This window comes from Lathamus discolor, chromosome 7, assembly GCF_037157495.1.
Source record: "Lathamus discolor isolate bLatDis1 chromosome 7, bLatDis1.hap1, whole genome shotgun sequence".
NCBI lineage: Eukaryota > Metazoa > Chordata > Aves > Psittaciformes > Psittacidae > Lathamus > Lathamus discolor.
Window position 1 is genome coordinate 8,881,054 of NC_088890.1, and position 26,748 is coordinate 8,907,801.

At 37.3% G+C, this 26,748-nt stretch overlaps 1 protein-coding gene across 8 annotated transcripts in view; it reads right to left on the reverse strand.

Annotated features, from left to right (window-relative positions):
- Window positions 1-1,073: 1,073 nt before the first annotated feature.
- ARHGEF3 (Rho guanine nucleotide exchange factor 3) overlaps window positions 1,074-26,748 on the reverse strand; it is a 117,958-nt gene continuing 92,283 nt past the window's right edge. For 7 of the 8 annotated variants that reach the window (XM_065687413.1, XM_065687410.1, XM_065687411.1 and 4 more), the window contains 9 exons: window positions 16,573-16,680; window positions 11,654-11,824; window positions 9,596-9,658; window positions 9,164-9,260; window positions 8,985-9,061; window positions 7,268-7,525; window positions 5,922-6,092; window positions 4,294-4,480; window positions 1,074-3,342 (listed from right to left, as the gene is read on the reverse strand). In XM_065687413.1, the coding sequence (XP_065543485.1) occupies window positions 2,996-3,342; window positions 4,294-4,480; window positions 5,922-6,092; window positions 7,268-7,525; window positions 8,985-9,061; window positions 9,164-9,260; window positions 9,596-9,658; window positions 11,654-11,824; window positions 16,573-16,680 (1,479 nt within the window). In that variant the 3' untranslated portion in view covers window positions 1,074-2,995. The remainder of the gene's footprint in view (window positions 3,343-4,293; window positions 4,481-5,921; window positions 6,093-7,267; window positions 7,526-8,984; window positions 9,062-9,163; window positions 9,261-9,595; window positions 9,659-11,653; window positions 11,825-16,572; window positions 16,681-26,748) is intronic. The other variant, XM_065687417.1, reaches the window with a different exon arrangement.

Below are 26,748 nucleotides of genomic sequence, written 5' to 3' on the forward strand. Positions count from 1 at the left end.
CCCATACAGTCCAGACTTCAATGGGTATTCCCTTTGCTTACCTTTCTTTCTCAAGACAATCTATCCTTTTACATGTATTCTCTGAGAGATCCAATATAAAAACTACACAGCTTTGAACTGTCTCATTAGTGGAGGCACTATATGTACAATGGTAGGTGACCTGAGAAATCAATTTTCTGCATGATTCCCATGCAGAGGCCTATGCATGCAGCACGGATGCAGTATGCATGCCAGTTCACTGCTGCACTCTTACTCTGCTGACACCAAGATCACTTAACCACCATGATCACTGACATATCACTTTTCCTTTTTATTCTGTATTCACCATTTTATATTCTACCCATCCTTTCTGGTACATTTTCTCATCCATGTCCACCTCACCACTCCCCAGCAGCAACTAGAAGTAATTCTTTCAAAACAATGGCATTTTAGAAGCACCGAAACCAAAACAAGCTGGCCAAATCCAGAATCATACCAGTATTCTTAAACTGGAAGGCTTATTCCTTAATGTAATTTTGAAAAGAACAACCAAACACCTGCCCCCCCCAATCCAACATTATTAAGCTTTATCAGATCAAATCAGTAGCTAAGTGCATGTCAACTGCAAAGCAAAACCAGAACACTTGCACGGCGGCATGTTGAACATGATGCTCAGTAGGTTGCTAAATGATAGTAAATTAATAAATAAATTCATCTTCTGAGAATCACTGGCTGGGTGGTGGCTTTTTACATGCCTCAAAAATAATATTCTCAGCGTTTGGAATAATAAATATTTAGTAGAGAAGTGACCTACAAGAGAGAAACTGATGGCAGGATGTTAATTTTTTGTTCCACTTTCTTACTAAATTGATTCTATAATACAAAACTCTGGGAATTGTGCTGAATTGTGTGCAGTGAATTATTTCTTGGTTACTCTATTGTATTAGATCCCAATATGCAACAACTCCACCAGAACCACAATATGGGCCTTGGTCACATATGTACCACTGCGTCACTTGGTGTACCACCGTACCACTTGGTCACTGTGTGTACCGCTGAAATTTTCGTATTCTTGCACAAACCACCAAACCAAATAAAAAGCAAAACAGTTTAATGTAATTTATTTTAAATGCTTCCAGAGAAGTTTAAGGCTATTATTAAAAAAACCCAAATAGTCAATACACACATTCATTCTTTCTTCCCGATCTAAGCACTTTACAGGCTTTTCGCTCTTCTTGAACATTTTGCTGAACAGGTTTTCTGAACATGGGTCATCACCTACTATGCTTTCCTCAGCCTTTTCTTTTGCAAACCTTTCCTTTCTCTCATCTTCACTGGCATACTCAATTCAGCTCTAAAAATGAAGCAGTTGAAATAAATTACAAAGCTTAAAACAGAAAATTTACCTTTTTTTTAAAAACTATAAATACAGAAATATGTTCTATCGGGTAAAAATGACTTCTTTTAAAAAATAAAAATACCTTGATTTATATTGTTTATCATCTTGACACACTGATTTCTGTAATGCGCACCAGCATATATATCAGATACTTGACAAAGAAAATTTTCTGTAAACTTGTAGAACACAAAAAATGTTTTTGGCAATAACTTAACAATTTTTCTACTTCTGTTGTTACGAGTACTTTGCACAGGTTATCTTGTGTAATACGAAGGATCGTTTGAGTTTATTAATACACCATTTTCATAGCTTGCCATACTGGCATTATTTCTTATGTTAAACAAAGCATTACCCACGGGGTTACTGAATAGTAACAGGATGTTGAACTGAGCGATTTAGACTGCATTTAAGTGACTCATCTGCTCCTCATCATAATGAGTAGATTAAATCAGCCACCAGAAAACACAGTACCATTTCCAATTACTGCATGAGATTAAATGCAACAAAAACTTTTAAAGCGAAACTGGAGAAAAATACAAAGAATGTAATACATCCTAAAGGAAAAGCAATTCCCTTTCTGTTTAAACTTTCTCTACATAATCCCATAGGGCATTTTGTAGAGCACCATTTATACAAAATTGTCACTTAATTTTAAAAATCAACTACACGTAATTGTAAACAGACATTTACAGAAAATTATAATGTTTTAACATGAGTTTAGTGGTGTTTAAAACCAACAGTGGAGGTCAGTGGAGTGCAAAATGCTGAAGAGGGCCTATTCACAAGCAAAAGCTTTTTTCCATTCTTACCCTGTTCGGGATAATATATATATCTATTTTATATATGGCACTGAAAGCAAACTACCAGCTTATTTACAAATACCCAGTACTCAGCATTTCACTTAATTCAGTGCTGGCTGTAGAGGTTTGGTTGTTTGGTTTTTTTTAGTTGATTATTTTTAGCATTACATCCTTTGATAAATAAAACCGCACTATGTTGACCACTTTAACTGACCAGAATTTAGTAAGTTTAGTTGCTGGATCTTAAGGCAGTGCTTCATTTTGAAAAATTCATCTCTAAAGAGTCAGATGGTTACATGGCCCGCTGTTCATAGTTCTTGTTGATTTTAATACCATAGGAGTTCAGATAGGTTATTGCAAGATGTTTTCCTTGTTACAAGAAACTAGTTTTTCCTTCTGTGGTTTTATGAAAGCTTATCTTGATACCACCCATCCTGAAACTCCTTAAGTCCACATCTTCAGCTGCCCCATTAAAGGGCAAATAAAGTACTTAAATTATGAAAAGATCCTTTATGTAATGCATATATAAACAGTAGTTAAGAGATTCTGTTTACAGCAGGACATTGAGAATAACTGGTCAAGTACCTCTTTCATCCACCTTAGACGTTTATGGAATATAATCACAGGACATGAGTTGCAAGAGATTCCAGCTTATACAGATTGGCAGTCACAGTACAACACTCATAGGTACAAATACAAGGACTGCATTGACACTGTCACAGAAAATATTCTAAAAGTGCTTCTCCAAATGGTTCCATGTATGGAATGCAAATACTGTACAGGTAAGAGACAGATTTTCTTCCATAAACTGTTTTTGTCAAACATTGGTTTCTATTTGCTTTTCATGTTCACAAGAGTTCGTCTGTTCCATACGTTCACAGTCGACGCTGACCTCGCTGGTGTCCATACTACAGTCTGACTCACAGTCCGATTGGTCCATTCGCTCCACCATAGTTTCTCCTTGGGGTACTCTGTTTCCATGTGGTGACAAAAGGAAATGTGCTTCCGAGTTCAGCATGCCAGCTTTGCCTGCACATGTAGCTTTCTCTTTGGCCTGGCGGATGCAATTAAGCCACTGTTGCTTGTTGAAGGAGTCATTGGCTTGGAGTGAGTGAGTCTGGCTTTGAGATCCATTTTTGAAGCTGACTCTAAAGAAGTTTTTGACTGAAAAAAACAATACATACCAAAAGACTGAATGCTTTGGCTGAATAGATTTTATAACCAAAGAGTTTATTTAAATAACAGAATCTGCAAAATCTTTGAATTAAGTTTTTTTCCTGCAAATATTGTGTCAGACCAGAGAGAAGAATCTAGTTATCTCCTTGTTTTGTGGGGGAAGAACACAGAACTCCACAAGCACTTCTAATGATTTCATATTGCTGGATTAAGCAATTTTGGTTCTGCCATGCACAAACTACCCATAAAACTTTAGGTGAATCAGCAGGATTAAAGCTTCTGCCACACTTCAACGCCTCTCCTCCTACTTCTCTGCAAAGCAGATTTCCAGAATCTTGACTGAATACTGTGTCTTGTGTCAGCTGGAGATTGCCTCATCTCCTCCATTCACTTCACTAATAAAGTGAATACATATGAAAACCCCTCAAAGTTTTCACAAGGTAAGACTCAAAACACTCTAGTAACAGAAACAACCATCTTTAGAATATTCTTGATTAGGAGGATATTAACTCTTACCTCTTGACATTTACACGAATAGCTGCAGTCTTAACACTAAGGACAACATTAATTACCTGTCAGCTGAAAGGATTATGGAATTACACTCATACAAGCAATAATACAAGGGAAGTTGTAATAACTAAAGATTTCAAAATACACTTGCTGATAATTTTGTGGGTTTGCCACTCTATCCTACATATTCTCCCCTTTCCAATTCAGTACAGAAGCAGGTGTGTAGAGAAATCCCATTAGCAATATAATGAACTTTGAGAAACAATCTAAAGCAGCAAGTTACAAGATAAGCAAGTTTGAAATAAAAATCAAGATGCTGGATATAGATAATGTGAATTTTAGAGAAAACATCCTGATGCCTCACTGCAAGTGTTGCAAGGTTATGATGATCCTATACGAGCAAATAAAAAAAAAAAGGTGTAGTCATACTTCTCTCATTGTTGCTGAAGGCACCACGTATGGATCCACCCAATCGCACCTCTCCATCTTGCAAGTCTTCTAGCACAAGTTCCCTCACGGGAATTGGCTGCCTATACAGCTGGTACCAGAGCTGTTCGTTATGGGTGATAGCTCGAGTGATCACCAGCACTTCTTCAAAGAGGAAGACGTGCAGTTTCTGTTAGAAATGAGTAAGTAATAAAGCATTATTTCTTCCTGAAAACATCCTTAAACCAAATTTATTCAAACTGTAGCATGTTCTAAGCTTGTACTTTCAACAGTTAAAATAAGGATTCCTCTTGTCCCGCAATATAAAAGTCTTAGGGGGTAACAGCATGTAAATACATAAATACAATTTAAAACCGTCTAAATTTATTTTTCATGTCCTCAGTTTCTTATGTCACAATGCTAACTGATACTCTAGTGTTATGGCCTTGATATGTGCATGACGTTTCAAAGCACTGTACAGCAGCATGCCTATTTGCATTCTTCTGACACCCACTTTAATTTTGCTCTGCTGTCTGTGCTACTAAGAAACAGGCAGTCTTACTCATCCAGATATTTTCAATGCTCAGTTATGAGCAATACTGTTATAATTCACATGCTGTTTACAAACAGCTTCACCACAGCTCTTTGAAGCTCAGAAAATTACTTTTGCTCCTAGGTGGCACAAGCTTATGTTATGCTACCAAAGAAAGGCAGGGGTAGTGTGCATGGAATAAGGTTCACCAGAAGATGAAAACTGGCAGTTTCTTCCTGATAGTTTGCTCTAAGTAACTGCCTGTCCAATCTTTTGTCAGGTGAACCAGAAAACAGCATCCATTTTATCTATCCTAACTGTATGACAAAAAGTGATCCTTTCATTACATGCATAAACATGTTACACAGAAGCAACTCCCAATGCTGAAAAATACCTTCAGGATTCTTTTTACTTAGCTGTTTGGGTTTTTTTTTTAATAAAACTTTTGTAAGGTCAGCTAATGAGAAAAAGATCTGTTTTCATTGTTCGTCCATTCAAAATTTCGTGCTGTTTTTGTTTAACCTTGGGGAAAAAATAAATCTAAGATGACTGGTTTCTCTTCTGTTAATCTCTCTACTAATCTACATGTTCTTATGTGCCAGCTTATGATGCTTATCAATAGTGCAGGCTCCTGGAGTCTGGAATCTGGAATATCAAATACCAAATACCTCTGGTCAATAAATTAGCTTTGATTTCAACAAATAATCAAGTAAACCAATATTTATAACCATAGCCTTTGACAGAGTTAACATTCGTTAGTACATCTTGTGTGTTGTTACAGATATTATTGTCTTGTCTCTAAGAGCAGAATTATGTTTCTTACTTGCCTTTTTTCCCCTATAAATGTTACTGAAATGTTTCAGATTTACAATTTAGCCAGGATATTGTTGGGTCTCCCTAAGAGACAGAGATACATACAGCTGCTTATCTACATAACACAGATATATGATGGCTAACAAAAAAGATGAGTGTTACAGATAATATTTATCAGCTTCCTATATAGGAGAGGGTGATGTTTGTCTGTAACTCACAGCTTTTAGCTGTCATGCATAATGAAGGTATCTTTAAAAGCTATTTATGATAAAGTGTTTATTCTTACCACTCCTCTGTTGTTCTTCAGTTCACCATGACAACATACAACACGTGAATTATCAATCAGTGAATCCCTTTGGCCTTCTTCAAGATAAATAAGTCTCTCTTTGTAATACTGGCATTCAGATTCACCAGTTTTTATGTTGATTTCAGCCACTATGCCCTGAATTATATTTATCTGCAGAAAAACAATGAAAAAAACACAAACTTTAATTAGACATTCCAGTATTCAGAGCTATCTCCTAATAATGACTTGCAGCTACAAGAAAATACATTTGAATTGACAATATATTTTTCTTTTTTTTTTTTTGCAGACCAGTCTGTAAGAGTATAAATATAAGGAACAGAAGCAGGCTAGAGTGTACAAAGACGGTTTAGTTTGGCTTCATCACTGTTTCTAACAATGGCTCAAAAATCTTGTATTTGTCTCTCTATATCAAACCAAAATAGGCAGAATTAAAATAAACAGATGTAAGAAATAAAAGAGATGTTTTTTGTCAGCTGAAAATGCCAATAAACGACACAAGTAATCTGCTTTAAAGATACTTATTTAAAATAAATTGTAATTCTCTGAAAACTGCTGTATCGTATCAGAGAAGAAGAAACAGAAGACCTGTTAAGATTTTATGCTGCAAAACATGCAACTAGCCAAACCCCACTGAATTCCCAACCTTGGTTCACTCCGAAAGTTACCCCTCGAAATAGAGTAAATTAATTTTATTTTACAGTTCCACTACTTGCACACACCTACAATTTTACAATTAAAAGTAATAACAGCCTTCTGTTTTTACTTTAAAAAAAAGCTTTGCCCTTTCTATAGAAATAAATCCTCCCCCTATCTTTTTTATACTATGCAGTGTTTAAAGACATTGAGACCAATGTATCCAAAACTTAGTATCTGATTCTTGATTGAGCTTGTGGATGTGAAGGTCTCTTGATTTTAGGCAACTCTTACAGTGATCACAGGTTACTTAGACTGATAGAATTCCTCTGTTAGATAACTGGAGGAGGAACAGGGGAATGGGTTGAGACATACATGCCCAAACAGGTAATTCAAGAATCGACTGATTCCAGGAGATATACTGAGGAGCAGCTTGGCCCACTGTGCTTAAAGCAGACTGCCAGACATGAAAAGAAATGTACTTCATAAGCTTAAAACAGTGTTAAGAGCCAACCGAATACAGTAATTTCTGTTTCCTAATTTAACTTGGCAAATACACAATTTACAGAACACGTCACTTCAAAAGATAAAGTGTTCTGCTGAAGCAGAATATCACTTTTTTATTATTCATTAATAAGCAAAAAAAATTATAATCTCCTAGAAAAAATTAAGCCCCAAATCCAACAACTTACAGCTTCTTCAAGGTGCTGCTGATCTGGATGATCATTAGGTGTGTGTCTCAAGATTTCTCTGAGTAGCAATGGGTATTTAACCAAACGGCTTCTTGGGATGTCAAGGAAATTCCAAAGGTCCAGTTTGCGACTAAAAGGAGACTCTAAGCATCGCTGTAGGAAATCTTGCACTCTGTGATCTTGTTTCTTATGATCCAATAAAGCTTTGGCTGCTACTTGATTGCTGCAGTAGCTATCATAGGAGTTCAAGCATGGAAGCTGAGGAAAGGAATACATTTTTCTGCAGCTGAAACAAAGCAGTTTGCTACATCATAAGTTTCAGAACTCACGCTGAAAATATTTTTGTTGGAGATTTATCCAAAAACTATTTATGATAATTTTTCCAAAATACAAAGATTACAAAGGTCCTCTGTCTACCTTGTTCATCATTTAAACCATTTCAGAAGCACTAGCTCATCTCTCAGTTCCTAGAAATCCTCAATATTACTCCAAAGCATTAAAAATATCTCTGACTTCAGACTGAGCATTACTTAGTGCAGACAACAGTTAAACACAGAAACCTGATTTTAATTATGAATGGAAATAAAAGCTTAGGAATGAGTACTCCCAAACCAACCTTGCCTTTTTTTTTAGATAAGCAAACTTCTATAGTAAAAATTCTATATTGCCTTCAAGAACCTTGACCAAACTAAAATGACAGAACCATGCCTTAAATCTGAAAAAAAATAGCTTGTATGTTTATTAGGAGAATATATCCATTTACAAAACCTGCTATATTAACACATTATTGTATGTAAAATCTTCTACAAAGGACATATTTGCACCAAGGGATGTTCAAACACACCAAAAAATAAATATATTTAAAATCACTTTATGCAAAGAAAACCAGCTAGTTTTTGACACTTAGAAGCTTATCACTAACAATGTGCATTAGCTACTAGTAGGAGTCACGTTTCTCTTGTTTACAGTAGGCCACTGTTTCACTCAGAGTTGCTGAATGTGTTATTACCTCATCCCTTAAAAATTTCAAGGCCTTTTTTCCTGCTAAATTTCATTACTTACGTATATTTATAAGTAAACTTCTCACAGATCTAAGTACGTTTAAAATAGCTCTATTAATATAATGATCAATTTTATCAACAAATCTCACAAAAACTATTTTCAGTGTTTATGTAGTTGGATGCTAGCAAAAGTGAACTTACAATTTTCATGGGGCAGCAACAGCATAGCTCTTTTATCCCTGTCTTATTTTAAAAACTTCTAGAAAATTAGCATCTTTGACAGCACTAACAACTACCTGCTATCTTGACTGGAACAGACCGACACTCAAAAATAACTGTAGGGTGCTCTTGCACAATATGACTGTTCAAGCTTCATTTCCCCAGGAAACCAGAACACAAATGGGGGCAGATTCTTCAAGGATCTGTGTCAGGTAAACTCTTGTCTGCATCTTGAATGCTATTTAAAGCATATTGAATGCTGCTCATCTCTTCAATAGCAAAAGCTTTAAAAGCAACATCCTGGTCTAAATCTTTTCAGCAAAAATCCCCGAAAAGAAGCAGCATTGCATTATGTTTCTAAATAGTTGCTTTACCTTTTAAAAATACTCTGAGAATATATTTTTGACATGCTATGCTAGATATGGAAAGGAAATTGTCTGATAAAAACTATGTTGCAGCTCTAAAGTCCCAAAAATTAATTAAAAATGCTGCCTTACCCAACCCACAAGGATATGGCCAACATGTTCTGTTGATCCATCAGGTTTCCTGACCTCTTGAAGTCGCCTAAGAAGATCTAATCACAGTTTAAAAAAAGAAAAGAAACTGTATTTAATGAACCAGATGACTACAAATCTATATGCAACAGTAATGCAGACAAAGACTATTTGAGTTTTACCTTCATGCAGAGGAATTAGAGAGTCCAGTGTTCCAAAAATTTGGTTCAACTCTTGCTCTGTCATTATGGAAAGTTTAAGCATTGGGTCATGATAAGCCTGAAAGAAAAAAACGGGATCTCTGTAATTAACATATCATTGGTAGCTAAAAAATTAGTGATAGCATTTAGAGCTCCCTTTAAGCAAAACCAGACCAGTTGCTGAGAATATTTTGAAGTTTCATAACCCTGTCTTAAAATACGTTTTATTCATAAAGAAAAAAGCAGCACTTTTAAGTGTTTCAGAAAGAATGGGAAAACAGAATTATGCTTTGGTTCCCCCCCACTGTCTTAGCAACTGTAAAAGCAAGGAATATTTTTAAAGTGATATGAACCAATTAATAATGCTTGTTGTATCGGGGTTTTTTGTCTGTTTGACTTGTTTTTTGAACATACCTTTTTTGCTAACTTCAGATCTTCTATCAAGTCTTCTTCTCCCTGGGAAAGTTCAAAGATAGCCTGTAAAAAGAGACACAAATATCATAAAATATATTTTATTTAATCTATACTCAACTTGTTGAGTTGATGTTACATTCTGAACAGCTGTCTTAATACCATCGAGCAGAATTTCTCTGCTAAATCTAATTGCAGAAATAAAGTAAGGCTTTATTCCATAGGCACAGAAACTTGAGGTAATTTTTAAAACATATCTGAAATAGCACAGGATTCTTTTTTTCAAACCAAAATGTTTCCAGCCAGGGGAGCTATTTTCGGTGTGATGTTTTGACTCAGCTGTACCTTAACCTTTTATACAGCTATTTGCACAGGTATTTGTTGTGTTCCATTGTAACACTTGCATTGGTAAAAGTTCCATGTGGCCTAGTAAGTAAAAGACAGATCTTCTCTAAAACATTTATGTGTTTATTTTTGTTTTGTTATGAAGGCTGAGCCCTACTTAACAATCAGCTGATGTTAGTTACTTCTCTTGAAGCAGATTTGAGGCTTTAAAGACTTTAAAACCAAGAGATTAAAAATTACCACCACCCTAATACACTGGCTTATCAAAATACCATTGTTATTTACTTACTGCATTATTTCATTCTAAACCGGGGTACACAAAGAAGTTAACAACATTTTGGTCAGTTAGAATTACCAACTTCACAGCCAAGGCTTTCAAGCTGCATAAATCATGGAAGAACATCATCAGCTAGTGCAGATGGTCCTAGCTTGCTAACATGCATACATGGAAGGCTTGCCATAGTGAAAGTTAACTGACAGCACACACATGGAAGTGGTTCAGATATTCTGTTGACATACACAACACAAGAACCCTCATGCAGAAATTCCTGGAATACAGCTAGTTTATTTGGGCTCTATGAAGGGTCCTGGCTTCTGCCTCAAAACAGTAATGACTGTTAATGCTGTGAAAATAGTTTGTACAGTTCGTTTTCCAATAAGCTGCTTTTGAAGGTCTCAATTTTAAAAGTGATTTCCTATGAATTCTTGTACAACGTTAAAACCTGCACAAGAAATGCTTGATGTCACTGTTCATTCGTTACTCTGTTCCTGAACTATTCTCAGATTATTATAAACTTGTGTTGTTACTGCTACAAATATTTTTTTAGGGGTATGGGGGGAAAACTTGATTCTACAGGAGATCTCTCATTGGCTGTAACATGAACTACTTAGAATCTGTCACGTACAACACATTAAAACCACTGATGCTTTGGAAGATACATATTTTGATCAGTATTTTGTCTTTCTAGCACTGAAAACTTCCTCAAAGACACTCTTTTCCAAGCCTTGCAATATCTGAAGGGGGCCTACAAGGATCCTGGAGAGGGACTCTTCAATAGGGACTGCAGTCATAGGACAAGGTGTGACAGGTTCAAATTTAAACAGGGGAACTTTAGGTTAGATCTAAGGAAGAAGTTCTTTACTGTAAGGGTGGTGAGGCACTGGAATGGGTTGCCCAAGGAAGTTGTGAATGCTCCACCCCTGTCAATGTTTAAGGCCAGGTTGGACAGAGTCTTGGGTGACATGGTTTCACACGTACTTTGTGGTGTCCCTCCCCACGGCAGGGGGGTTGGAACTAGATGATCTTAAGGTCCTTTCCAACCCTAACTATTCTATGATTCTGTGTGTACGTATGACTTGAATACCTGTTCCTGGAATAGCATGCTCATCTATCATTACAGGAACAAAATGAAACATGAACCATCACTACAGAAACTGTCATACAGAACATGTACACACATGCAGGCAATCACAGTACAATATATCTTAGTAACTTCACATTTATTAAGGAAATATGAGCTGACTTTGAAAAATATATTGATATAGCTTGAATTATAAAGACAAAGGATGAAATTCTGCTTCTAGTGGAGGCGGTGACATTCTGTTTAATTTCAGGAAAGCTTCAAGTGCTATCCTGATGCCTACTGGCATTCTTTAACTCCAGGCTTTAAAGATGACTTCTGAACATGAAATTCATGGTAAGAAAAAATATGATACCTCTTGACGCTTGATTTCTTTAGATGTAAGCATGTGATTGACACAAACATCAAAGGTCTCACTCCACAGTTTGCTGTCTCTCCGCTTTGTGTTAGCTGGGGGCATATTTCGAGACCATGATCGTGGACTGAACAGATCTGGACGACTTTCACTTCGGAAACTGATAGAACGCTAGAAATAGAAGAATACTTTTCAGTATTATAACAATTTCACATGACGCTTTTATTTTCCCCTCTAAGGATTCGATATACATAGCATATAAATAAATAAATATACATATGGAAAGCTAGGACAGCAAACTCTGGAAGATAAACTCATCCTGTGTATCAGCTTAAACTCAATAGAATTGTTGGATTTTGTTTATTTTTTGGGTGGGACTGTTCAAAGATGTCTGTACTGAGAAAAACTTGGTCCTACCTTGAGGATACCAGGTGAAAAGGTGCATTACATCAAACATATTAATGGTTTAAAAATAAGATGCTTTCCCAATTGAGCAGAAAGTGGGTTCAGGAAGTGAGACTGCCCTTTAAAACCTTTCCTCTTACCTTAATAAGTGTCTTGCTACCTGATGGTAATCATTAATTCATGCTATAATGCTCTAACCAAACTGGTTTTGATATGGTGAGAAACCCTTTCAACTTGTAGCATCCTGCCCACTGAGATGTATAGCGAGATCAAGAAATTAAGTCACATAGAAAGGTGTGAAATGGATATCTGACTTAGAAGAACAATCACATTATCTTTAAGGAAAAGTTATGTAAATATCCAGTTTTAATGTTCATGACAAGCAACATTCTTTTTACACTAACTGCTCTTACTTACTTCTTAGCATTTGAAGCAGCACGTTAAACTGATTCAAACAATCAATGCTAGCAGATAGCAAATAGTGAAATACCAGAGTTGTTTTCTACTACTGCAAAATCTTTCTGGAGCCTCTAAACCCTGATGATTCTTTCCTGTTAGGGTGGTGAGGCACTGGAATCGGTTGCCCAGGGGGGTTGTGAGTGCTCCATCCCTGGCAGTGTTCAAGGCCAGGTTGGATGAAGCCTTGGGTGGGATGGTTTAGTGTGAGGTGTCCCTGCCTATGGCAGGGGGGTTGGAACTAGATGATCTTGAGGTCCTTTCCAACACTAACTATTCTATGATTCTATGATGTGTACCAGCATCACTGTATCTCTTCCATGGCCTGGTCTTAAACTTCTCTAAAAGCAAGTCCAATTTTGAGACTTGAGTTCTCTTTGACTGTACACTCTTTAAAAGACTTAAGGCTAAGGATGAATACTTACTGCTCTCGCTTTGCTATTCTGAAAAAAAAAGATTCTTGTTTCATTATAATTAGAGGCTTATTTTGAGGTCCTACCTCTGAGATGCCTCAAGTATTTCACATTGTTGAAATACTCTGAATTTTTGTTGTTATTTAAAATCTGCCTTACATAACACAGCAGTCTTTCAGTTGCCTTAGGCAAGAATATTTAGAACAAAATAAATTCTCTTCATTTCCAATACTTCTGAAAGTATTTCCCTAGGTTCTGGCTTTCTTCAAAAATATACCCAGCATACTAGTGAAAAATTCTGCCTATATGGGACTATTAACATTTTCAGATAATGCAAAAAACCTAAAGGACTTGGGGAATTAACCCAGCCACAACCTCTGATTTTGTTTACTGTATTTATCTGACTGCAATAGCTTTCAACTGGCTGTTACAAGACTTACTATGAAGAGGCTACGTGTTACTGATGTTAATAGATGCAATTAACAAACCTTCATTTCAGCTGCAGTGAAGCACACAGCTTCATGTACTGGGAAAAGGGCACTACAGAGTAAAATCCTAGCATTCAGAAGTGATATTAAGAAGAGTTTTCTTCTTGAGGATTTTTAGAAATTTCCAGTGTTCTAAGACAGATAAAAATAATTTGAACTCCCTACAAGACACGCTGATGAAAACTGAAGCTGCAGAGGAAGCCAGCCAGACTTTGTCTCTTCAGCATCAGCTGGAGTTCTTTTTCTGATCCTATTTTCAGCTTTTAAGCCAAACAGCACAGCTGTGAATAAGACCAAGCAGAAACAAACAGATCATCATAATCATTAGCCTAGCTTGATGCAGACTGAAAATACAGCAATGAAATATAGTGGCTTTCCAGGTGGATGAACAAATAAGAATACCTGCTTAGCATCTGGCATCCTGCAGATATACAGACTCTGTCAGAGATCAAGCTAAGAGCATGATATTAGTTAGTCTACAGTGCTCTGTGTGACAGAAACAGACTATAAATAGTCAAAAAAATAAAAAAGCAAGCTGGAAAGACTTTGTGGGTTTGTTTTAGAATCCTTGTGGAAAAATATTGCCAATAATGTGGAAAACTGTTGTAAGAATCAAACACCAAAAATCAAATACCTCTATAATCAATGAAATATGCAAAACAGAAAAAAAAAATCACTAAAAACATATCTTAAAGTATCTCAGTCAGAGATGTTTCTCTTCAGTCTGCATGCAGAAGGTCTGTTAATATCAAGTGGAACTTCGATGTACAGAGGCAAGGAAAATTATGCACAATAAATTTAGTTTTTTTCCTCTTACATGGATCTTCCATTCAGAAAGAATATAAGATTTGATTGAAATGCCATAAAGGAAACTCAGAATTTTCTAATTCTTTTTATTGATGCTGTTGGAGAGGTCATTTTGGATGGATGCTCTGTTGGCTTTGTTTCTGTTTTCTTCCAGGGGAAGAATTTATTTGTTTTGGATGTTGTGCTGTTGATAGTAGTTTTCTTCATTTTACTGATACAGAACATACAGCAGCAACGCAAGAAGAAAGGTTTTGGCTGAAATGTCTTAACAATGAAGATAAATAAAAGTTCACCCAGTAAGAAAAATCAGCACTTTCTGCTTTTTACAAGTATTACATGATGAAAAAAAATTCCGCTCTATAGTATTCCACAAGGCACAGCAAAAGCTATGTCAATACATAATAAAGTAAAAAACTATACATGCTTCTCAATGTTTCTAAATAATTCCCAATGGGGCACCCAAGCACAAGGACAGTCTCTTTTTTTTCCCCTGTTCTGCTGCTGCTGACAAAAGCAGATAAGAAGTCAATTTACAGCCAGCTATGAAAGGCAGTTTTGAGAGACATCACCAGCATTCATCACCTGGGAATGGATTCTGACCTAGGATTTGAAGGACGTTCATGCTGATTTCTCATCACAGTTCATAGTTACTTACAAGACTATCTATCTTAACTATGACTGACATCACTGCTTAATCTGCTTAGAAGCAGTTAATTAAAATATATTTTTATAATCGATATGAACAGATCAAAGGAGAAATCTGCCAACAGTAGGACTTGCAACAAAGCCACTGTTTTTGTCAAAATCTGCCCTCAAACACATTTGTGTACAGAAAGCTGTGACTACATGTGTGAAAGTATAGCTTGTTTTGGGTAGCCTGAATCAAGCTTTCATTCAACACAGTATTGACCTGGACAGACTAGTTTCAAAGGCATTCACTATAGGACAATAGCATAGGTACTTAAATGAGGACAACAGCTGTCTAAGGCTGTGAAAAGGAAAGCACAGAAGCAGTTTAGCCAAAAATTAATTCACTTTCCACACTCCTCAACAACTGGAACTAATGGAGTCCATCCAAAGCCGGGCCAATTTTTTCCTGGAAGCAGACTATGGAGGAGATTTATACACCCCAGGGAATACAGACATGTCTGCTCTAGTCACGCTATAATACACCTTCTGGATCAAACCCAGGCTGAGGGGAGTTCAGACATTTTGCCTTCCCTCTAACCCCACAGCTTTTCTCTGCAGATGTCTGCACGTCCAAAATCACAGGAACAGAACACAGGAAAACCAATATTAAAGAAACCCTGTGATACCTGTTTCCTACACTGCCACGACAGAAAAAAAATGGTTCTTTCCCATGACTTTTTATTTATTTCTCATAAGACTCCTAGCTCCAAAGTTTTATTTCTTTACCCCTCGAGATTAAGAGGACTTCACTAATGCCCTAATTAAGCTAATTTTGATTAAGTAACATTTTTAATACATTCAGGGTATTTTTATATTTCCTCTCATCAAAGAAGTTAAGCTTGTTAAATAATTTTTAGATCTTACACATGCCTTCTTACATAAATTGTTTTAAGGAGGAAACAGTCTGGCCTTCTAGGCCAGACCCACAGCAGTACTGCAGCTTCCAACTATATGCCACTCATCATAACCATCAGGAGTTGAGCACCCAAATGTTTTGCAGTCTCTAGGTCTGAAAGCACAAATAGTTTATAAAGTTCTGTTAGTCTCTAAATATGTTAAGTATTACAGACCTATCTATAACCTAGAAATTGCAAGTACAACATTTGATTTCTAAATGGCATTAAATTTAATTTCTAAATGGCATTTGCTTACCCTTTATTAATTTTCATCATCAGCCTCGGAAAATGACTTTTTTTCCAACTGTTCACTAACTCTTTTGTTTAGGCAAGGTCAAAGTTCATTGCACAGGAGGGAATTTATCAATCCTACACGACTCACTGTACCAAAAATAACATTTTCAAAGAAATCAACCAAAACAAAAGTGTAGCGGGAATTTCTGTTTGTCAAATTTAAAAAGCAACTGTAATCCTTTAGTATAACACCTCTGATATGCTACAGGTGCAATAGTTTTCTTAGTGATAATTAAAACCATCAATTATCTGTACAGAGAAATTGTGGGGTTTTGGAGTTCTGAGTTTTCAAGTCGAGTAACTAACTCTGTAGTCATAAGCTGCCTAAACCTGTTTGGGACATTACAACAGTATGTGTGCTCATATGTGCAGTCCACATTCCCATGCTAATCCTAGCAGAAGTGGTGAATATGTATGCATTCCCCTTTTAGCAATGCGCATAATGCAGCAGTGCATTTTACTGCCATTACCTGAAGTGTCTGGCTGAACCGCTTCAACGGAGTGGCTCGCACAGGAGGAATAAGACTCGCCAGTGATGTGACTCTGGAAAGCGGCTTCACCCGTTTGTTACTGGGCTCCTGGAGTAGGGGAGGAGAACAAGGGAAAGAAAAGAAAAATGGGGGGAGTGTGAGCATAATCAGTTAATCACTGACAGTTTTGCTGTTTTTATCCAAGAAAGCATTTGCAAAAAGCAAGTCTGTAAACCCAGTATAGCATTAGGGTAGTAAACAAACTAGCAATTTCTAAGCCTGACAATGACATTACTCTTGGCTGGTACAAACAGATCCTGGAAACAGCTGAAAAATATAATGATGGAGAAGTTGGCATGGGTGGGAGCAGGGGAAAAAAAGAAGGTAAAGAACGACTAAATCATTTTATATTAACTCAAAAGAGAAATTCTCATCAGTGCTTTGCAGCTGATGTGTATTATGATAATATGTCACTGAAAGGAATACTTTCAAATAAAACCAATTCAATTTCTTTGCCTCTGGCACTGTCAGCACATGACTCTATTCTGTCAAATGCATTTTATTCCAGAAAATACAATTTAGACAGAAATCCCTAACTGTAATTGTCCTCTGAGTGCATGTTCCTACGGAAATACTTACACATACAGGCAAACACATTAATAACAAGTTTACATATATTTAATTTTTGCATTAAAAAAGTACAGAAAACAAAAATCTACCATAATGCATTCAATTAAATGTTTTTCTTTTCATCTATACTTTTAGCAGTGCTTATAGTAATATATAACCACTTCAATAATATACCAATTGTCCTGCAGATTTTAAAAACACAAATGTTAGCAGAAATCATAACACAAGGGAAAAAGTGATTATAAATACATAAAAACAGAACAGTTACCCTTGGCTTCCTAACCTCCATCTGACATAAAATGGATCTTGAACAGCACATGCAAAAGGCAACTTTTGACAGAAAAAGAGCCAAACCTTCGAAGTGACGTTAAAAAAACCCTCCAACATCATCTTTCTTTTTCAGCCATGCTTATGAAGTTTGTGTAGGTTTGCTATGCCTCTGATTTCATAGACATAGCTTTAAGAAAATGAAGCATGCCTATTATCCTGTTGTTGAGAAATCCAAATCCTGCTGGAAATAACTCAGATTTGTCCTGATACCAGAAAATAATAAATCCCAGCAGCAACGACCATCATCGGTATTACTGGCAAGAAAAATTCTCTTCCATTAGCACAGCAACAGAGGAAAGGTGAGAAGCAGCTACATATTTAATTTACTTCTCAGCAGGCAGACCTGGAAATCCATAAATGCCGGCTGAGATGAGGGACAAAGTGTTTAACCCTCTAGCAAAAATAATGTATTCCATCACACATGAAACCTTGCATTAAAGAATTTCAGCAGCCTAGATCACGCTATATCCTTATCTTCACCGTTGCACTGCTATTCACATTGCTTCATTTTCAGCAACCATGTCTTTGAGACAGGTTTTTGAAGGAGTATTTTTTGACGTCACTGCAGCACCAGCAGCACGCTTATCTACAGCATCAGCATCCCCACCCCCCTCAACTCACGCCCCAAAAAAGAAAAAACTTGAGATTCCACTGTAATTCTTCTCTAACTGGTGGCTCAGCCATGGGCTCTGTTTTATTATTATTCAGAATGCCAGTCCTGGTGCACAAATATCTCATGGCAGAGCCTGCTTGTTAGGAATTGTGCTGCACTGCAGTGAAAGGACATGAAGTCCCTGACATGTGCCAGCAGCACAGCTTTTGCTAGCACCTCTACCTTAGTAGCAAAGATTACTTAGGCATGAGTATCACACCCTAAAAACAAAATCTGGAAATAAAGATTGTATGGACTTTCCAGAAAACAGGGAGAGGAGGATGAGGATTAAAAGATTTCTCCTTCTTTACTGTTGTATCCTATTACCTTACAACTTTGCTACTATGTGTATACTGTTTGGTTGAAAGGCAAAACTCCTTGAAGAAAAGCACAAATCTGATCTATCATAGTGTCACATAGCCATATCTTGCTTTCTGAAAGTTAAACGTTCCCCATAGTCTACAAGACCATTTTCACACACACTGTGATCCATTCACAATTTGGCAATCTTTCAGCCTTAACCTATAACAAAACTAAGTTCAGAAGGCCTTGGATAATTTTCTGAGGAGTCTGCTGTCAGCAAATAAAATCACAAAGGAAGTAAATCCATATTTCAATGCATCCCTGCAGCATTTCACGTGAATGAGTTGCAAAAAACTTGAATGAAACTTTGAGCAGCACTTAGAGATAAGGAAGTAACAGCAAGTCAGTCCATCCTTGTCTGCATACATCCAAATACTGTGTGTGTGACTGCAGGTGCAGTTTGTTAGTTACTAGCCTAAGCCTGCAGGCTAAGCACTCAGAACAGGACCTAATTTGCTCTGCAGTGTGGGGCACATAAACCTCAGGCAGCTGTGAAGGTTGATGCATAACACTGGAGGAAAATCAGCCTGAGTAAAAAGAACAGAAATCAACTTCTTTCTCTTGCAGTGTAATAAGTGGAAAAAAGAAACAGTTTCCCCTTCTTCATATCAGACAGCCTGAAGGCTCTCTGAAACCTGCACTGTCTCCTACAGTTCCAGCGAGAACACAGTAGAGCCGCCACCAGCCCTTTAAAACTTCCCCATCCGTTTCAAGGAGGAAGATGCTAAGACAGTATATTTTTTACTAATGTTGCTGCTGCAAAACTTGACTGAAAATAAAAATACTTGTTACAGACAGGGAACTCCAGATAGAGATTCAGCCACCATCAGAAAACATTAAGCTCTTCCAGGGGTTCTTGTTGCAAGCCACCAGAGGTCAGCACTTCTCTAAGCAGTGAAAGGAAAGGGAGATGATGGATTCTGGAGGTACGCCTGCCAAGGCCCCACCCCTTCTGTGCCAACACCCCACTTATGAATTCCTCATGCAATGAATGCATCGTATTCTGATCTCGCACTGAAAAAATCAGATCAGAATTCAAAACAGCTAAACATATAGTTCAAATTAGGAATTCAAATGTATTAAGAGAGATCAGCATTCTTACAGGATTTTCTCCAATACAATTATTTCAGGTTACTTCAGAATTCTGAGCTTGACACCTCTACCAGTGAGTTCTGAAAGTAAATCTTGTTAATCATGACTTCTTAATTATGGGGAAAGTTTTCAGTATACTTCTAACATGATTTTCATCCTGCTTTAGAAGCTGTCTGGTAGGGTTAAGATACCTAACTGGGAGTGAAAACTCATCAAACCTTAGTGTTCCAGGTGTCATCTCCCTGAGGTAAGTCTAAACCAAGAGCAAACTGCACTGAGTCACTGCCCCCAGTGTGGAATAATAAAGTTTGCAGAGGTAAGGCTTTGACTGTGGAATGAAAACTGTGCACTACCTGAGCAATTCTAAACCTGTGAGATAGTAATAACTGAAACTGTTGGATGTTCAGTGTTTCTGTGGCATGGTCTACATCCATTCTGCCTCTACCTCCCCTTTCATTAGTACCCTGATTCTCAAGCTGTGTCACCTTTCCAAATCAGCACCAAAGCTGAACAGACCATTGAGACCAATGATCTGGACAGGGAAAATTCCAGTCAAGTGCATAAAAAACAAAGTTTTAAACAGATGCTGTTTGTCTTGCCATGGGCTCCGTTCTGCACAACCAAGAGATCGAATGGAAAGCGGAGAGTGTGTGAACTATTCTGCTTTACCCAGAGATACTGACCAGGAGCTGCACTTGCACATTAGCCCAATAAGATCAGGGAGCTGCATTTCAGATGCTGCTTCCCAAGCTTCTTCAATTTTACCTATTTATTTTTACAATAATAAAATACTTGTGGTTAGGAATTCCTGCTACCTGTGTTCATTATTTTACTAATTCGTCTCGGTAAAATTTCTGATATTTTAGTTAACCAGGGGTCTCACAATCATGAAATCTTTCAGATATGAATCTAAGCACAAAGGAATGCAGATCTGTGTGATTCCAGTGCCTGGCCAGAGTGAAGAGGCTCCAGTAAGGGCATACTATCCAGGAAGAATGAACATCAGACTCTGGTCTGTACCTCTCAGTGTGCCCAGAAGCCTCAGAGTTACCCAAGGTCATCACTCCTCCTCCTCTCCTGGTTCAGCGAACTTTGAAGCAGATGGGATTGAGAGAGAGGATTTAATGGCTGGATCCACTTGCAAAAACCATCACCTGTCCAAACTGGGAACTGGGCCAAGTTATGACACAAGAAATTCAGGAGTTACAATGCTTTGCCTCACGATTCAGAGTTGTTATTACTAGTATTAAAACATCTTTTCAGAGTTTGGGAATTACTAAGTGTTAGACAGCATTTTCAGAGTCAGGAAGGCTTGCCAAAACAATATGGGAAGTAAGTCAGAAAACAAAAGATCCAGACTACAGTTTGGCAGAGTTTCCAAAATGTGGAGCTGGTGTATGTGAACAAGTAATGTTAATCTGACAGGGCTTTAAATTTGATATAAGGCTAAATAAAGCTGAGGGAAACACGAGTGCAGGAACTTCAAAGGCTGAACAGTCAAGTGAAGTCAAATTAATACCTGACTAGGCTAGAACAAAGAGCAGATGGCTTTTGGAGGGAGCTGTGTGTTTGAACTCAAGATGACTTTGGTAACGTTTGACTTCAGAGAGCAAAAAAATAAAGCTGGAAATACGGTGTATATATACACAGCCTCAAAAAGAACTCTTGAAACTGTGAACAAATTGATAAAAGAATCAAATCTGTGTCTAAAATCCGACAGTTCTGGAAACCACACAGTGGACATCTCAAACAACTACTGTGTCCTTATGAGAGAGTGTATTTTTATCATACACATTTTTAAAAATACATAGGAAGAAAGATCAGAGTAATCGCAACTTATGATCACTGATTATCACCAAGTTAAGACTGAGAATTCAGATAAGACATTTTAAAGAGGTCATGCTTCACCATTCTGATTTGGAATGAAGGACACAGTGCTCTACATCTCTTCACTGCAATTTATTCTATAGATCCTATATGTATGTACGATTGTATTTCTAGTATCTTCTACATATTAAATTCTGACCTAATGATTTAGACTTCTGAGTAAGAAAGGAAATCTCTAGCTTTTCATATGTAACTCAGCAAAAAAAAAAGCCTTCTGCTGTTGGGCAGCTGGGAAATGCATACAGCAAGAAGCTTCACTATAGTGCTACTACAGCAATACTCTTCTGAGTAAATTCTGCCAACTCCTTCTTCAGTAAAACGTCTTTTCACCTTGCATAACTGAATGAAGCGTCGCTTTTTAAAACTGATATGGTAATTTCAAAAAAACCAGCATGTTATCAAAAAGAGAACTTTTGTATCACTAGTTTTGGCTCTAATGCACATGGATTACTATTTAAAAGCCTGACTCTTAACATCCTACACCTGCTCCTGGGGCAAGCTAAGCATTCAGCAGCCACAGAAGATAGTAGATCCTCTAAAGAAGTAGGCACTTATATTAGCTGCAATGTACTGACAGCTAAGTTCATGTTATTTTTATTTCTAAAGCCGTCACCTTATAATTGGATATATCTAATAACACACTACACAGATATGAAAGCTTCTAGTAGGCTATTTAGGGGAAGAAGCTAATACTTCTTGTGCTCTTTATCCACAAAATAAAACATGTCTCTTACTAGTTTATGTAAAGAATAGATTTTTTTCCAAAGTTCAAAGCAGAGTGTCAGAGTGAGTTAAATCAGTTTAATCATATCGATCAGTTTTCTATATGTTGTCATTCCACAAGACCACCGACCGCTTAATTAGCACACTTTGATGAATAAGTAACTCTAGCAAAAGATTTTGTTTCATTTTCTAACAAACAGAAGGAAAGCAAACAAAGAGCTAGGCCAAGTTCCCTTTATATTGCCCTAAGAACAGCAGAACCAATGACCTGAATAACACGTATTGAAGAGCACCAAATAGGAGTCTAGGAACCATATGAATGGTCTTCATTTGCTTCAGTACCTCACTTTAAAACTCTTTCACTCTATGCTCCTGACCGCCTTAGCCACTCATTTCCTCCAGTGAACAGTAAAAGCAAACGTATGTTCACTGCTGGTATGATTGTTTTTCCACCTGAGTCTCCCATCTCTTATCAGCAAATTCAACAACAGTCTCCATGTCGGAAAACTGGTGCTGAATTTGACAAACAAGGGAAAATATTTCCCTGAGGGGTCATTACACTTGTGTCTTCAGCCCACGTGCAGCACTACTGTGACCACATTGTGTTGATTTTTCTGCTTGTATTTAAAAACAAACTCAACAAAATGAATTTACAGAGATTTTTAAGGCAACCCAGAAGGTAAGTGCTAGGTGAAAACTGGTACAGGAGCTTATTAGAATCTACCCCACTTACCTTCAAAGGCAAACAAATTTTCTCTCAATCCATGTACAAACCAGCCAGAATTGGCAATGCTTTTAAGAACACCCTGACTTGCTGGAATTCAGCAAGTTCTGAGATCATTATGCACAAGAGTTATTCTGGATTTGGGGTTGCTAACTTGACATTTTATAAAGAATATGCTGGTTATTTTTTTCTCCTATTTGATCTACTTTCTGTTTGTGAACCAAGGCAAACAGATAACCAAAGCATTCATTCTGTGCTATGGGAGCATTCATTAGTGTAAAATGTTTCCAGTTAAATTAGTCCCCAAAGAGTTAACAGTGTAATAAATGGAAGACACTATAAATTGAAGCAGTACAGTAACCTTTGTTTCAAACCTAATTCACAAGCACTGCCAGCAAACTGAAACAGAACCACTCTGTTTCAGACATGTAACTGGCTACATTTCCATCCTCCTATACTTTAAAGGTTATTAGTTTTTAGTCTACTTTATAAGGGTAAGTCAACATTTGTCATGGCAGGAAGCCCAACATTATTATTTTTATTAGTCTGCTACCAGTTAAATTGGCCTAAGATTAAACAGTTCTAATAAATGCCCCCAAAACTTGGAGTTCAATAGAAAAAGAAACCAACCCAAACACATTCAAGCTCTGTTCCACAGGATGTTATCCGTATTTAACCTTCAGTAGGATTTAAAAAAATCCAACAAAACAAACAAAAAAGGTCAAATATAGGAAAAACAACCTATGTTACAAAAGAGTCTCTTAATACAGCAAACACTTAACCTATAAATAAATGAAGCCCAGCATCTCAGGCCTTTTGCATCTTGAGAGAGAAGCAATTCTAAAACTGGACCAACATTTCCAATTGCTCTTGGCACCAGTAGAGACTACTTGAAACAGCACAGAATTTGCCTTTGCTTAATAGCATCATAGAAATATTGATTGGGAAATTCTAGAACATTCACTCTTTTAGAGCTGAGGCTGATGGTCAAGAAAAACAAAGCAGGTGACCCTAGAGCAGCTCTAATTTTAGTGCTGCACAAAGGTAAATGTAATCAGCCACACAAATCCACCAGTAAACTGCCAGCATCGCAAGAAGAATTTATTACGCAATTTAAGTAAATTAATGTATAAAGACAACTTGATCATCCAATAAACTGTGTGTATCAGTCATAAAACTTTTAAATCCATAAGGTTCTATCCGTCACCTGAGCTCTCTGATAGGGGCAGGAGGAGGTTTGTTATTGCTCCTCTGCAAGTCTCCAAAGAACCAGCAAGCAAATAAAGCAAAATCCAGAGACATTTTGTTTTAATCACAGTGTTACAAAGATGACCTGAAACAATAGTTGTGGTACAATGAAAAGCCATATGGAGAAGTGGTGAAGTATTCTCAGTTTTAAAAAAATCAGCTCAAGTTTGCAACATGCTATCGCATTGTGTGTTCATCAGAAATTGGCTTCTTGCCACAAACAGGCTGCCCTCATTAGTTGCCACCCTCAAGACCTCAGATTTCATTTGCTGTATGTAAGACAGAACCACCAAAGTGTCAGCAGCATAAGGACAAGCTAGTTGCATCTAGCTATCCTGACTGATCATTCATGTCTGCAGTATCCAGAAATCAATATATCTACCAGGAGTTAGGAAGTGAAGGCAAATTAACAGAAAAACCTCACACTGAGGTGAATTAACACAAGCAACAGAAACTCTGAAAAACCCAGACAGCTAATGCAGAATTGATTAAATTCTGCATTTCCTCTCATTAGAAGCTGCTTGTGCAAGCTACCTAAGAAAAACCTTTTCCATTCTAGAACATACTGGATATGAAGCTGGCCTGCCAATTAATAAGCAGACATCATACGGTGAGTTACTGAATGGAAAAACCAAGGCAAGCTGCTTGTTTCAAATTGCCATTAAGCAGAACAGATCAGCAATTCCATACGGGTGTTTTGACATGTTTCTACATTTAGCTCACTCCAGTTACACTGCAGATGAACTTACCTGAAATACACCAAAACTGCAATTTGCTAATATTTCATTGAAAATTAAATATGAATTTTCTTTTGATCTTCATAAATGTACGTGACTTGCAGTTTATCTCACAATCTTCTAGTCCCTCTCCCCCTGGCTCCATGCCTGGTTCTCATGTTAATGATGTGCCACGGCCTAGACATCTGCAGCTTACCCTTCAGTTTAGCCTTCCTGCACTCCCCATGCTGAATTAAACACAGTCCCGAGTTGAGGCAGCCTACACCTCCTGCACATCAACACAGCAAGGATATCAGGAGACAACAAAAGACAGATTGCAAACAGCTCTCATTCCTAGATCCAAGATTTCTGAAGTGCGAGAGATGTAAGCAGACATACAATCTGCCAGTGGTGCAAAGGAATTCTGTGCCAATGCTGTAGCCCTCAGAGCTTCAACGGAGGGACTGTATTAGATCCTGCACAGCAGAACGGAATATCCTTACTCCAAGGGGTTCATGTCTTCCCATGACTTCACGTTCAGACCTTTAAACCTCAATCTGTGATTATGCATACCCGCTCTTATCTGCTGCCCACCCCACTGGCTGCGCTTCACTTCGTTTCCTTTAGAGGGGGTGAGAAGGGAGTTGCTTTCATTAGTGAAAGAGAAAATGGTATTTATCATTGGGAAAGATGTGGGGCTTTTTATCTCTTAAAGCAAGCAAATTTCAAGTTTTACTGTCTCTATTTTTGGATTATGTAAAAGCTGGAAAGAGCCCAACACCTGTGTACCATTTACCCCCGAACTGCAACACAGTATTTGATGTGGGGTATGTATTTAGAAAGGTAACTGTACTTTGACTGGAGGTACACTACCCTTTTCTCAGCATCCAGACTTTTACTGTTCACATACATTTTGGACATTTCATTTGTCATTGTTTTGTGACTGTGCTACTTCTATGGAGTTTATGCCAAGGAAGCTGGTGTGGCTTAAACAAAGAACTGTAAATAGAAAACCTTTGTTCTCTTCTTTCTACCACTAACTTGTTCCTCAAAAATACCCCTAGTTTTTCACAGCTGCTCTGCTGGCTCCAAGTGAAGCCCAATACAGAAGAATTAATCTACTGCCAATAAGCTTCAGCTTCTTACCCGGAGACCTCCAGCTGAAAATTTAGGAAAATTTCAACAGTACAGTATTTGCTCAAGATTTTTGCTGAATTTCATCCCATGTAAGTACTATTGAACTCCAGACTGCATTTTGTATTTGTAAAAATCAAACAATAAAATATCATTGTTTAACAAAGTCACAGGAAATAGTTTATAATCATGAGCTCTGATTTAAAAGCAAACCACAACATCTATATTGCAGATAATCTGTTCTATTCCACACAGACATTAATGCACAAGTTAGGTTAATAAATAAATCAACCCACTTTAACAATTAAAATGAAATTCAGGTTTTCAAAGCCAAGAAATTCGTAACCCCTACAGAGCAAGCTGGCTTCCTGGTGTAGTAACAGTAAATTGTGGTAGAAGGCGCCCAGTAGCTTTTATTTAGCTTTGTAAACACCAAAGAGTGGAAGAAGAGCTTAACATGAGAGCTTGAGAAGAAATGCGGATTTCTCACCCCATACATACAGATCACAAAGAAAAAGGGTGCATAAACCTATCTTTGTAACGCATTTCCCAAAGAGTACTTTTTATTTCTGCTTCCTTAACCAAATGTTTGCAGTGGTAGGTGGTCTTCTCATACCCTCCTAATGCAAACAGACTGTTTAGAACTTTCTTTTTCAGAATGCTTCAAGTACCTCCTA